The sequence below is a fragment of the Gymnoscopelus braueri genome (assembly GCF_963280865.1).
Source record: "Gymnoscopelus braueri genome assembly, chromosome: 18".
Classification (NCBI taxonomy): domain Eukaryota; kingdom Metazoa; phylum Chordata; class Actinopteri; order Myctophiformes; family Myctophidae; genus Gymnoscopelus; species Gymnoscopelus braueri.
In genome coordinates this window covers 26,882,423-26,897,212 of record NC_137618.1, presented here as the reverse complement: position 1 = coordinate 26,897,212, position 14,790 = coordinate 26,882,423, and the positions used below count along the sequence as shown (strand labels likewise).

At 43.1% G+C, this 14,790-nt stretch overlaps 1 protein-coding gene across 1 annotated transcript in view; it reads right to left on the bottom strand.

Moving 5' to 3' along the window:
* Positions 1–14,790, bottom strand: part of kcnh3 (potassium voltage-gated channel, subfamily H (eag-related), member 3) — a gene marked incomplete at both ends in the record, with an annotated part of 138,998 nt that overhangs the window by 20,374 nt on the left and 103,834 nt on the right. Inside the window, 4 exons of the mRNA XM_080412176.1 lie at positions 1,517–1,766; positions 2,636–2,835; positions 5,886–6,281; positions 13,237–13,438. Coding sequence (XP_080268302.1) covers positions 1,517–1,766; positions 2,636–2,835; positions 5,886–6,281; positions 13,237–13,438 — 1,048 coding nt within the window. The remainder of the gene's footprint in view (positions 1–1,516; positions 1,767–2,635; positions 2,836–5,885; positions 6,282–13,236; positions 13,439–14,790) is intronic.

Genomic DNA, 14,790 nt, shown 5'->3' with positions numbered 1-14,790 from the left:
CACACTGCTATTCATTTGGTGCATGACACCTCACACACACTTCAATACCAAGCCTCTTGCACTGCACGTACACATGACTATCAGTAAGATCAAATTGCACATATACATCTAATGGACATAATGTGTGCACACGTTGTCTGTCTGTCTGTCTGTCTGTCTGTCTGTCTGTCTGTCTGTCTGTCAGTCAATTTGGGCTTTGACAAATGCTATATGCCTCCAACAAGTCCTTTCTGGCTCTCAGAGTAGTGAGAACTATTAGGCGCTGTGGTTTCTTCAGGGAGACCCAGCAGGTACGGTAGGTTTTTGAATGCCTCTAAGAGCCTCGTCTTGGCTCATTCTTCTGTCAATCTGTCACTTTTGTTTTGTTAATAACTATTAGGAAGGAGAGAGAACGAGAACAAAGCCATTTTTATCATCTCTCTCTCAGCCTGTCCTCCCCCACTAGACAGACGTACCCCTTCATTCGTTCCCCCTGACTTTCTTTTCACCTTGACTCTTTCCTTTCATTCCCTCCTCCATCCATTCCTCCCTATCTCTGCCACTCATCATTAACCACATCTCTGCCCCTCATCATTAACCACAGTTCCAGCTGAATCCAGATCAGGTCAGTTACATTTCCCTGGATGAAGTCTCGGCACTGTGAAATTAGCTTGGCTGTATAGTCACTGTGCAGAGAAATCATTCTCAGCACAGAATCTCTCTCTCCCCCTCCCCCCCCCCCCCTCTCTCTCTCTTGGTTTTCAATCTCAGACCCTTTTTCCATTCCAGCTCTCTCTTTCTCTTTCTTTCTAAGGGTCTAAACTAAGGTCATAGTTAATTTCATTATGTATTTACTTGATGTCTTGGCTCACACAGATTATCCAGGGACATGTCGGGGTGTAATCAAATGGATGCTTCTCACATTCATTAACCTATAATACAGAGTGTACAATAAGTTCTTCCATCACTCTTCAGTGGTCTCTCCTTGTTTGACTATTACACAGTATCACTATCACATATATGAGGCTCTTCTCTATCTCTCTCCAAGAAATGGACTGTTGCCCCCCCCCCCCAGAGTACATAACCATTTCGTTATTTCACAGCAATCACACAAATTCTAAGAAGTCTCATCATTTTCCACCATTACGGCCTACAGTATTTTTTAGGCTGTTTCAGGCAATTACATTTTTACCCTCCTCCTTGGAACCATCAAATCTGAAAAATAGGCTACGCAATAATACTAGCACTTTTTCTCAGCCATGGACGGTCCATGGCATGAGAAAATGTTTTAAAATGTTTAGAAATGATACCTTTGTTAAATGTATCAATGTTAACATTTCACCAAGTCCATCAAATTGAAGAATAATTTTTTACAAAAAGGCCTTGTGTTGGCGGAAAAGAATCTTGAAATGAATTCATGACTGTTGAGGGGTAGATACAATATGTTGAGCTTATGATGCGTTGTGCGAGGTGGGGTGGGGCGGTCCTTGAGGATATGCTAGTGGTCCAGAACTTAAAAAAAGGTTGAGAACCTTACCCAGTATGGCCAGCACTGTGTTGTCCTTCAGCACCTCCATGGATCCAGAACAGACAAAGTAGATGGCCTGCAGGGCGTCCCCCTGCCGGATGAGGAACTCCCCTGGGGCACAGAAGGAGGTCTTAATGATGAGGGAGAGGGAGCGCAGGCACCCCCTGCTGGCCGACTCGAACAGGGGCAGCTGGAGCAGCTCCTTGTTCAGGTGCATGGCGATGTCTGCCCTCAGCTCATCTGGGAAGTCTTTCAGCAGCTATTCATGTGTTGGGGTGTGTACAGGGTGGGGGTTGAGAGTGTCAAGGGGAAGGTGGGGTTGCAGATCAGTCAGGCTCTGCACTCAGGTTATATAAGGGCATTCATTCAATTTAAATATGTTTACCTGTGTTGGGTTAACGCGACTTATAATGATGCAGTTTACATTAAAAAGTCCCCTCCTTTTACCCCTCCCAAATCTCTGAATGATTGCCAATTTTCACGAATGTTCACCTATGACATGCCCAGAATAGGGACGCTAGATTAAGCTTACGTTTAGGGTGTGTTAGGTAATAAGATCTGTGTACGTGTCTGCTGTTTTGAACACTACGGTATATTATGTAGGACGACTTCACCTCAACCTATCTTAATTTAATTGGTCCTCACTAATGTTCATTATGGTACCATTTTATCAAGAGCATTAGTGAGGACCATTTATATGACGATAGATTGAAAATGTGTGAAGTCGTCCTTTATGAAATGATTCAATAATGTGGCAATAAGCCAAACTGAACGTGGCAGTATGTGTAATATTTTATCTAGCTGACCAATCAGTAACCGATATGGATGTTACGCCTTCGGTATTTTCTGCATCATGACTCACGACAGTTTGCAATTAGGAAACAACACAGCCCCTACTGCTCCCCTCCTCCCACACTGGCGCATAGCGAGTCCCCAAATTACCACATATATGCAGAGACCACTTTGCCTCTGGAAATGGTCAATTCACCCGTTTGCTGCATGACTCACCCCAATCCACTCACCCGAAAAGTAGGACTATAAGAGTGTTAAAATTGTAATTTGTAAGGGTCATATTTAACCCATATGGGTAAGTTTTTACACAATTAGATTAACACTGAGGATCCTTACCTCATTAACATCTATTCCATTGTTGACGGACCAGGTGGTCTGAAAACACTCCAGCATGCGCTGCTCCAGGGCCTTGGGCAGCCGGTGGACCCTGATGAAGTCCTTCAGGTCCTTTGTACGTGTGTGATAGAGGGATCGACGTGAGTACATCCTCTGAATGATGGCTGTCACGTTGCCAAACACCACAGCGTGCATCAGTGCTGGGAGACGGGAGGAGAAGTGGGGTTAAGTGTGTGTTGAGTGTGTTTGTTATGGTGGCCAGAGTGACAGTCCAATAAAAAACAAAAAACACTTAAGTCCAGCATGAAATCACACATTTATACATTATTATTTGTATGGAGAGGAGAGCTAGGAGACAGCTGTGGTAAGCCAATAAGCACTAAACCCATTGTGAAGGAAATTAATCATTATCATTTCATCTGATTGTTTACCATTTCTAATATACTTTAATGTTATTTTGTACTAAACCCAATGTGTGTTGAAACATTGAAAGTCTCCTGTGTTAATGTACAGTACATTGTACATTTTCAGACATTCACAACATAGTCACTTGTACTGATTGCATTCACAGAGGCACTCCATGCTGCCAAGGCTGCCTCCCACTCCTCAGTCCTAATCAGCCCTCAGCAGGGTCATTACAGTTAAAGCCATACTTGGTAGGTCCAAAAATAACGATTTTTAGCAACCTCTGCTGGTGACTACCGTCATTGCAGGTCTTTAGCGGAGTCCTGCATTACCCAGAGTCCCATTTGTTTTCACCGGAAGGCGGAAGCGTTTCAAAAAGAGTTCTGTTTGTTGTTTTATACTATCTGCGGATCGTTTCTCTTAGCCAGTGGAGCTTTAGTTACTGTGAGCTGTGTTTTCTTTTGCTGTTGTTTAGGATTATAGGATTTCTTCAAATCCTATAATGCCATAAAAACAGCGTGAAATTCCTTTTTGTTACTAGCGCGGTACTTCCGGGCCAAACAGGAAACCGGTGTGTTCCCGTTTTCTGGCCAGATGACGTCATTTTCGTGGGAAAGACGCCCCTGTCCACTTTCAATAGAAAATGTTTATAAAAGGCTTTCGGGGGTGAAGTTCATGGAATGGGTGTTGTGAAACATTTGCCACTCACAAAAGATATACAATTTTACTTAACCCTAACCCTAACCCTTTTTTTGTAAAAGTTACCTATTACTTTAAGTAAAACTAACAAAATAACATCACCCTCACCTTAGTTTTTGTTTTTTTTACCTCTACATCAGATCCCTTGACATCTTACAGTGGATGTCTTATCACCGCCTGAAGCTCAACACAGAGCTCTGTCAAATTCCATTGACAACCTAGTGGTTCATGTTTACACTGCCAAAAACCTGGGAGTGGACTATCAGCTCTCCTATTGCTATGATCACTCGATCATGTAGTTTTACAACATCCAGAGGATCAGACCTTCCTCACAAGAAGTCTGCACATGCAGCTCCTTACTCAGGCCTCAGGCATGTCCAGGCTTGACTATTGCAACTCCCTCCTATTGCAACATCCCAAAAGTTTTCATGCTTTGTTTCCCCTTCCCTTGCTTCTGGTTGCTGAATCAAGGGCATACAGCCCTTACCTTCATGACATGATCCACCCGTTCTCACACACATCAGATAACACAGCATGTGTATCTGCCGCATCCTAGACTATTCTCTCTCACGACTCTCAAGCTGTGGAATGACCTCCACGGGAGGTCTGCAGTCAGGACTGCAGATTCACTCCACACATCCCACCGCAATGCCGCAGTCTGAAAATTCACATCTTCACACTCCACCTCACCCCCTAGCACTCCTAGTGTCCATTCTTGTCACGTATTTGTTGATGTGTGTTGGTTACTTCACATAATGTTATGTTCTTTAGATAGACATACTGTTTGCTTCACCACAATGCTAAGAATATTATTTAGATATCCGGTTTTTGTTTTAGACAGACGCTAGGTTTGGTGTTTACCTGCTATCCTAGTTACTTTGTAGCACTTCATTGTTTTCTTTGCACTCTAATTGCATGACCATTTACCCTGTCGATTGTTGACTAGGATTCATGCCCTTCACTGTCCTTGCACCTTGCACTCTCCTCCTTGTATTCTCACTTCCTCACTCATTCTTTTCTCTCTCTCTCTCCCCCAGGGTGGATGACAGCTCCGGCTGAGGTTATAGACACATGACCTAAACCTCCGGTTGGCCAACCATTCTCATACATGCAGGGGTAACACAAACACACGTGTGCTATTTTCAGTCAGACATCCACAGGTCATGGCAGTTTTGAGTGTGTTCATTGCATTAGCTGGTTTCTCTGAAACTATGGCAGTTCAGCAGTGCGGATAGTTCATTTATAAAACGTTCATTAGCAGCTTGGACCAGACCATTAGGTTTCATTGAAATGGACCCTTTATAGAGACAGCGCAAATCATGCCTAACTGTGTGATTGTGTGTAAATGAGTAATGTGTGTCCTGTCCAGTGAGTAGGTGGGTGGATGTGGGTGAAGGGACGTCGGGTGTGATAAATAACGATTGGGAGAGTTTTATGACTGAGAATATTTGTGTGCTCTGTGAACAAGGTTTTGTATCTATATTTGTGTATGCGTGGGAGTGTGTGTGTGTGTGTGTGTGTGTGTGTGTGTGTGTGTGTGTGTGTGTGTGTGTGTGTGTGTGTGTGAGAGAGAGACAGATGGAAGGCGTGTACTCATCTCTCACAGCCCACTTAGTGTGCATTGAGGCCTAAGGGGTCTGACGCCTCAGTGCATCCACTGCCCAAAAACCCTAGCCTGGTAAACCACCCGGTCGCGGAATTCAATTTCATTTCGATAAACTGTCTTTCTTGAGACATTAAACAAAGACAATATTTCCAAAGCGGAAATAATACAATATTTAATGAATGAAAAATAGCAGCAAACAACAAACATAAGCTCTGTAATACCAGATCAGACTCAATGTGTGTGTGCATGCGCGTGTGTGAGTAAAATTCCAGGGGGGAAATGCAGGTGTTTTACGCTCTGTTCAAGGGACAATAACGTCACGGACACAACTTCAGCTTTTAACACAGTCTATTGTCCAAACACACAAGCCATGGGACCAGCAAGACAACATCGCTGGACTTTCGGACACGCAAAGCCAAGAAACAACACGTGGCTCAAGTACAGTAGCTGCGGCAGCAACAGCTAATTATGTTATTTGGTAGATTTTAGAAGACACACAATTTGTATTAGACAACATACAGTATGTATTAGAAGACTCACCTCCTATGAGCATGGTGCAGATGGAGAAGATCTTCTCTGAGTCTGTGTTGGCTGAGACATTGCCAAAGCCCACACTGGTTAGACTGCTCAGGGCGAAGTAGAGTGATGTGACGTAGCTGCTCCGCATGGAGGGGCCCCCGCCCAGCATCCCGGAGCCTCCGTTTATCATGCCGGGCCCGGATGCCGCGGCCATGCCTCCGGCCACGCTGCTCCCATTCCATTGGCTGGAGTTCCAGGAGTCCCGCCCCACTGCCTCCGACCCAGACACGTTCCACTGGCTGCTGTTGGCCGGCACGCCGCTGACCACGCTGGGAGGCAGCGCATCGGGGGCCAGCGTGGCTAACGGAGGCAGAAAGTAAGGGGTGCCTAGACGCTTGGCCAGCTCATGGAGCCAGCCTGAGACAGACACACACACACACACACACACACACACACACATTGAGAGAGTGACAGCGAGTCAGACAGATAGAGAGAGACAGACGGAGACAGAGAGAGATAATTCCTCAGGGTAGTGATTGCAGTCAAGGTAATTTCACAGTGGTGGAAGCAGCATACAGACAGACAGACAGACAGACAGACAGACAGACAGACCTGGATTCCGCTGCAAATGAGGGTAATGAGGGAGAGACAGTTGGGTGGAGGACAAAATGAGGATGGTGGAAGGATATGAAGGCATGTAGGAAGACAAGGAGGAAAGAAGAAGAAGAATCCTGACATATACAATAAGGTTCATGTATAGCTTTGTTGTTGGGTGTGGGATTCCTAATAATAATTTATTTAATTATATTTCATACAGGGTCTCCTTTTCTACAGGTAACGAGTCCAGTCAAAAGAATGGAAAAAATAAAAACATTCTCAAAGAGTTTCCATGGTGTTATAGTAGGGGGTACTAAGTGAAAAATCGTTACGCGGCGGATAAAAGCATGAAATTTGATACAGATTTCCCTTGGGTCATCCTAAAACATCCTAGAAGGGGTGCCCAAAAAAATCTTAAACAGGAAGTGAGTTATGGACAAAATCCAAAATGGCCACCTAAACTGTTGACCGTTGACTCAAAAGACACCAAAATAATCTCCAAAAAGCATAAAATGTGGCACACATGTCCCTTGGGTCATCCTAAGACATCCTAGAAGGGGTGCCCAAAAAAATCTGAAACAGGAAGTGAGTTATTGACCAAATTGAAAATGGCCACCTAGTGTTGTCGATTGACTCAAAAGACAACTAAAGAATCTCCAAAAAGTATAAAATGTGTCACACATGTCCCTTGGGTCATCCTAAGACATCCTAGAAGGGGTGCCCAAAAAAGTCTTCAACAGGAAGTGAGTTATTGACTAAATTGAAAATGGCCGCCTACAGTGCTGGCGATTGACTCAAAAAGCGTATAGAATCTCCAAAAAGCATACAATTTGGCACATATGTCCCTTGGGTCATCCTAACACATCCTAGAAGGGGTGCCCAAAATAATCTGAAACAGTAAGTGAGTTATTGACTAAATTGAAAATGGCCGCCTACAGTGTTGAAAGATGATGCAAGATACCTAAAGAATCTCATAAAAGCATGAAATGTGGTACAAATGTCCCTTGGGTGATCTGAACGCATCCTACAAGGGGTGCCCAAAAAGGTTTTAAACAGGAAGTGACCGCCTAAAGCAGTTGACACAAAAGAAAACATAAAGGGACGTCATAAAAGTGTATAATTTGGTACGTACATTGAGTGCTTCTTAACACATCGGGTGCCAAACACGGTCTGAACCGTGTTTGCGCAGAGTAGCGGTCCGGTGCCGAACACGGTCCAGACCGTGAAATATGTCTTTTTGTTTTTTTCGTTTTTCTCCACACGGGCGGGGCTAGAGCAGCTCTGGGAGTACCCATTGTGATCTTGAGAAGGATAGGCCAGATAGATCACCGGAAAAACAAAAACATGGCTGCCATCCACTTCCTGTCTATTTCCTTCTTTAAAACACCTATATCTCCGAATCTGTTTCCGGTGGGGAAAACCGGTCATGCGCGATGCGCGATCCCCCCCCATTGTAACTCGCGAGTGAAATGTTATCGTTCCAGGCTGTAGCCAGGGTCATCGCGCAACATGAATGGATGTTTTTTTTTACATGGATTTGCTCCTCGTGGAGTCAAGAGCTTTAAACAGCAAAGCGCAGTCAATGGGGAGAATGCTGGCACCCAACGTAAGTTGTTATGAAAAAATGCTGGCACCCAATGTGTTAATATATCCTAGAAGAGGTTATTTATTTGCTTGTTTATTAAACTTTTTAGGAAGGGACCATGTTGAAGAAATTCTAAATGGCTGTTTAAACAGTTGACCATGGCAGTCTGCATATTATGCAGACTCAATACGACAGGTTATGCAGTGCATAACCTGCCGTATTTTGTAGTCTACCTTCTGTTTTAATTTCTACATCACTTATTCATTTTACTTTCTGCATTCTTTATTTATCTAACTCTCTGCATATTCTTATTTATTTTACTCTGCATCTTATCTTACTCTGCATATTCTTATTTTACTCTCTGCATCTTATTTATTTTGCACTCTACATCTTCTTGCTTGTTTTACGCTCTATCTTCTCATGTATTTTCTTCTTGATCATTACTGTTTTTTTGTGATTAGTGTTTAGTAACTAGTACATGTATTCATGTGTGCCATTTCGCAATTACCAGCACATTGGCATAATGCTCTGCAAGGTAACCCAGCATCCCGGCATCTACACTTTCTTGAACAGAAGGGCTCAGCTTTGCCGCCACACTTGAGTTCTCTACAAACTTAAGCAGCCTCTGGCAAGAGTGTCCATAAAGGTGTCCACGAATCAGCGACTTTAATCCATCCATATTTGTCAGGAGATGGTAGAGATTGCATAGCTTTCAGGCTTCTGGACCAAATGCCAGATTGGCTGCTCGATTTGAATATTGTAGCAGTGCAGCCCGTGTGGGAAGAGTGTTTTCCATTGAGAGACTATTAAAACTTTTTTTGGCACCCCTTAGGATGCATTCAGATCACCCAAGGGACATTTGTACCAAATTTCATGCTTTTATATGAGATTATTTTTTATGAGTGTCTTTTGCATCGTCTGTCAACACTGTACACAGCCATTTTCAATTTAGTCAATAACTCACTTCCTGTTTCAGATAATTTCAGGCACCCCTTCTAGGATGTCTTAGGATGACCCAAGGGACATGTATGCCAAATTGTATGCTTTTATGAGATTCTTTAGTTGTCTTTTGAGTCAATCGACAACACTGTAGAAGGTCATTTTCAATTTTGTCAATGACTCACTTCCTGTTTAAGATTTTTCTGGGCACCCCTTCTGGGATGTCTTGGGATGACCCAAGGGACATGTATGCCAAATTGTATGCTTTTATGAGATTCTTTAGTTGTTCTTTGAGTCAATGGATAACACTGTAGGCGGCCATTTTCAATTTTGTCAATAACTCAGTTCCTGCTTAAGATTTTTTTGGGCACCCCTTCTAGGATGTCTTAGGATGACCAAAAGGACATGTGTGCCAAATTGTATGCTTTTATGAGATTCTTTAGTTGTCTTTTGAGTCAATCGACAACACTAGGCGGCCATTTTCAATTTAGTCCATAACTCACTTCCTGTTTCAGATTCCTTTGGGCACCCCTTCTAGGATGTCTTAGGATGACCCAAGGGACATATGTGCCAAATTTTATGCTTTTTGGAGATTCTTTTGGTGTCTTTTGAGTCAACGGTCAACAGTTTAGGCGGCCATTTTGAATTTTGTCCATAACTCACTTCCTGTTTGAGATTTTTTTGGGCACCCCTTCTAGGATGTTTTAGGATGACCCAAGGGACATCTGTATCAAATTTCATGCTTTTATCCGCCGCGTAACGATTTGGCCATTTTTTGTGCTTAGTACCCCCTACTATTAGCACCATGGAAACAGTTCTAGCTTTTCTGCCTCTGTCCAGGGTGCTGATCTGTCCTCGCTTCTGTCAAGGTTGCCAACAGTTATGAGGCACTGTCCAGGGTACTGATTCACTCTGAGTACATTCTCTCCTCCTCTCGTCTACCATGGAAAACCTAACCCCTCTGCCCGTTTCTGTCCAACACTTGTTTGCACGTTGCACACTGACACTGCTGAACTTCAGATGAACTTTGTGCTTGATATTCTGTCTTTAGAAGTCTGTCCATGTTAATAATTCAGTGAAAGCGACTGCAAAAGTCAAGGTGGCACATACTAAAAGGGTTATCGTCTCCGCCAGGCTGAAAGGCATGGCCGAGACTATGTCCGTCTGTCCGTCCGTCATTGGTTCTGTCTGTGATCAGCTAATCTCCGGCACCATTGGCTTGATCGCAGTGAAACAGCGAAACACACACTCCCTGGAAGCCAGAGCAGAACCTCTGACCCAATTTTTTCACACAGGACTGTTATAACGCCACCAGGAGGCCGATATTTGTAAAAAAAAAAAATTGACCGTACTCCTCCAGATTTTGTCCAAACATCACGCAAATCGGTACACAGAATCTCTATAGTCATTAAATGAAACGGGTCTTTCCGATTTTTAATATCCCATCCTGATTGGCTAAGATTGGCTTCCAAAGTTTGCGGGAGTGCTCCATTTTGAACAAAATGCCTCAAATCATGAACACAGTGTGCAATTTCTGTGAAATGCACGCACATTCCCACTAGGCCGAGGAAGAAATGCCACTTGAAAATGTTCAAATCAGCCTCATGGTGGTGCTATAACAGGCCGATTCGTGTTTTTACCTATAACTGCATGGATCTGTGTAAAACTGTGTATGCGCACAGGAAATCCTGAACGCAGGGGCCGTTTTTTGCAAAAAAACAATGTTATGTTACTACAAATTACAAATGTTGTCTAAACATCACGCAAGTGATCAAGACGGATTCATCAGATTTTTCATATTACATCCTGATTGGCGAATTCTGAACATTGCTGGACCACAATAACCTACCTGACCTGGCGGAGACCTCAAGTTTTACTTTAAAATACTTCTGGGGGCATATTAACATCTACTTGTGCTTTCATGTGCACCCCATCATCTTTTGGCATCAACTAGTGCCTGGTCATCGAATCTATTGATGTTGATGTCTTGGTGAGTCATTTCTACAGTATGATCAAAAGCCTCACTGTGGCTCAGTCAGCTTAGAGTTTACTGCCCAGGGTGTGATTCCTTTGTTAAACCGGTTCTTATTCAACTGTTGATGTGCAGCAACCTCTGTCTCTGACCTGCACAGGTTACAGTAAACGTCTTGTCTTGCCATCTCCCACACTCTTCCTCATAACCACTATATTGTCATCCTCACTGTTTAGGTGCTTACTGATTGTTAACAACAGGAAGCAGTCATATACACAAATGGCAATCTGGTGGACTTGACCATTTACCACCTTATATCGTTTGTTGAGAGGGTTCTATACTGGGTTGCCTCCTTTTTTTTGCAGAAAATAGCCGATCTGCTATTTTTTATCAAATGTTCGCCTATTATGACATGCCAGAATAATGAGGCTAGGGTTCATGTCCAAAAATAAAAAATGTCTTTGTTCTTCAGTTCAACCTCAGTATAGCCTACTCTCCTTTTGTAAGAGAGCTGGCCTTCTTCTCACAAAGGTACTGTAGGTGCATGCGTGCAAGTGTGTGGGCTTGTTTCTACTTAACACCTAAATGAAATGTACCCACTATTCATTCAATTAACTACAGCTGTGTTCACCCTGTTATGACACATCTGTGAAAAGGGTCCATGCCCTTGAATTATTGATGAGGCTGCCGACAAAAGACGCACGCCACCACTACAACAACGGGCCCTTGATTTGTATACTGTATAAGCAACATTTTGATCTCTAATGGATTTAATAGAACAGCCATACTGGTCTCATCTGTTATATCGGATTCCTCTGTTTGTCTGACAGTGAATTGACTAAACTCTGACTCATATATTATTGACCAGAATGTTGCTGTCTCTCATTATGTGATTTGCCGAAAGTGGCTTGGCACAAATCAATACAGAAAAAGGGACAGAGACAAAAACAGTGAGAGAGAGAAAGAGAGAGAGAGAGAGAGAGAGGGGTGACAGACAGTGGCAGTGAAAATGAGAGACAGAGAGACAGGCTGCCGTGCCGAAGCAGTGGACTCAAAATCACAAAAATCATTTTGCTGATGTCAGGTCTGTACATATGACAAGATCAAATGAGAGCAGAGATGTAATGTGTTAGTAATAAATATGAATGAAAATCACTGACACACATTAAACTGCCCAAAAAATCCCTGAGTATACACCAACTTAATAAATAAATATCCCCAGGGCAAAATATGGGTGGGTCTAAGCATCGTTCTGAGTTGAGGAGCGTGGGTGAGTGCGCGCGTGTATGCATGCATGTACATGTGCACTTGTTTGTGTACAGATATTTGTGCTTGTGAGCCCACTAACGTGTGTGTGTGTGTGTGTGTGTGTGTGTGTGTGTGTGTGTGTGTGTGTGTGTGTGTGTGTGTGTGTGTGTGTGTGTGTGTGTGTGTGTGTGTGTGTGTGTGTGTCTCAGGCAAAGGATTTGTCAGGTTAGGGCTGAAGAACACATGGTCTGAGAAGGATCGTTGCCACAATTCAGAGTCAAAAGGATTACAGCTTGATCCCTTCAGAAAAAGATGCACACGTCTGTTTGTGTGTGTTTATCACAGCGTAGGCTCAGGTTTTATGCCACCCGAGGGATCAGAGATCTTTCCTGTGAGGGATGCTTGCTGAACATCAGCCAAATTCCACCTTATTAAAAGCATCAGTCTTGATGAGAATGCATGAGGGGCTGTGTCAGCACTGATACAAAATCACCAACATCAATCTGCTGAAGTCAGGTCTGTATGAGCTTACGCCGCATGAACAAATGGGAGCAGATGTGTAAATACGTGAGTGATAAAGGTGAACGTACAGCTCGCAGGCAGCCATGGTGTGTGGATGCTTCACATTCGTTTCAAACAAGACATTAATTTCAAACAAAGGAGCATGTGGTTTGTGCATACAGTGTTCGATTTGTAAAAGAGAAAAAAACATTTACCCAAGCCCTACTTTATATACTTTGTCATACAACAAATAGCAAAAATAGCCAATCTACAAGCTCACAATGCGTCGCATATCAGAAATATCCATTTCCCAAAAGGAAATGCATGTATTTAATTCAGTCTGACCAGTAGCAGGGGTAAAAGAGAACATAGCCTCACTGGCGATAAAAATTGATGACCAGAAGGGGGTATCAAAATCAGAGGCATGGATTCCCCCTATTCCCTCCCCAGCAAATCGAACTCTGTGTGCATACAGCATGTGCTGTATCTATACACGTATAACTGGTGCGTGCTTCTGCGGTTAAACTAACCGATGTCCCACGAGCCGGGGCTCTCGATCTCTTTGCGTCCGATGAAGTACCAGACGCAAGCCATCCAGTGAGCCAGCAGGGCGAACATAGACATGAGCAGGGTCAACACCACGGCGCTGTACTGGGAGTAGCGCTCCAGCTTCTGGAGAAGTCTCAGCAGCCGCAGCAGCCGAACGGTCTTCAGCAGGTGGACCCCGAAGTACTGCAACAGAGAGATCATTGTTCACAGTGCATAAGGACCTCTATTTACAGTACGTACTGTGATTGTAGATTGCTACTATACTACATTAAACCATTATATATTATCTTAACATTATTACTATTATACTATTATACCATAATATATTAGCTCACACTATTATATTTACCTTTATTGTTATATTATACTGATTTTGTACCCGTTATTATTGTTATTGCAGTCATAATTCTTACTACTACTGTTGCAACTACAGTAGCCTACTGCACTTGTATTAGTGTTTTTACTGTCATTGCTGCCAGTGTTGCTTTTGCTTGTATCTCTCTGTCTCTCTGTCTCTCCTTCTCTCAGTCTCTCTCTTTTCTCTCTTTCCCTCCGACACGGTCGAGGCAGATGGCCGCCCACCCAAGAGCCTGAGTCTGCCTGACATTTTTTCCAGTTAAGGGGGAGTTTTTCATTGACACCGTCCCAAAAATTGCTTGCTCAGGGTGGGACAATGTCTCTGCTCTACATGTAGTGTAGGGACAACAAGAGTCTTGAGACAACTTGTTGTGATTTGGCACTATAATGAAATTGAATTGAATTGAAAGTGTATATACTGTATAGGACCTCTAAGCCTATATCATTTATATATCGTCGCTGTCGAACAGAAACCATCTCCATTTTTTTACCTTTTTATTTTTTTTAAATAAATCAATGCTATTGAACACCCTTCACGTCTGGGTGTGGATTTTACAAATATTGAACCAATGAAAAGTTTTAAAAAGCGCTTCTGACTAAACCTATCCTCAAACTTTACAATTTCAACCACATTCAGCAACCATGTTTGGTAGCTGACTTTCGTCCATGTTTGGCATTGAGTTCCTTAAGCGGCGAGGTCGCTTACAGTGGCTTCTAACCACTAGAACCCTAACATCTCTATTATGGGGTGAAAATAGCAGATCTAAAATAGCAGATCTACAAGCACACAATGCATTATCGATGTAGATGTGCTATTTTAAGAAATTTGGTGTTGAAGGGAAAAAAGGAGTGCACCTAGTATAGAGCCCTGGGGGACCCCCGGTCAACTAAGTATATACCGTGTGGTTTAAAGGGACATTTCGCCGATTTTGCAACTAGATCTTCTTTTAATGAAGTTTAGGACTCAAGAAACAAGATCCTGTTTTTTTTGTGTGTATAATCTGTGTTTTTAGATATCTAGTAATCTTCGAAGATTTCGTGACGTTATTTACGTCACGAGATATTGGTCTCATTCCTTTCCCCACTACATGTTGTCTCGACGCGTCTCAGTCAGACCAGCTCCAAAGACAGCCCCAAGGGGTGTCCATAACACTTTGTTCAACCTTCATTCCCCACTC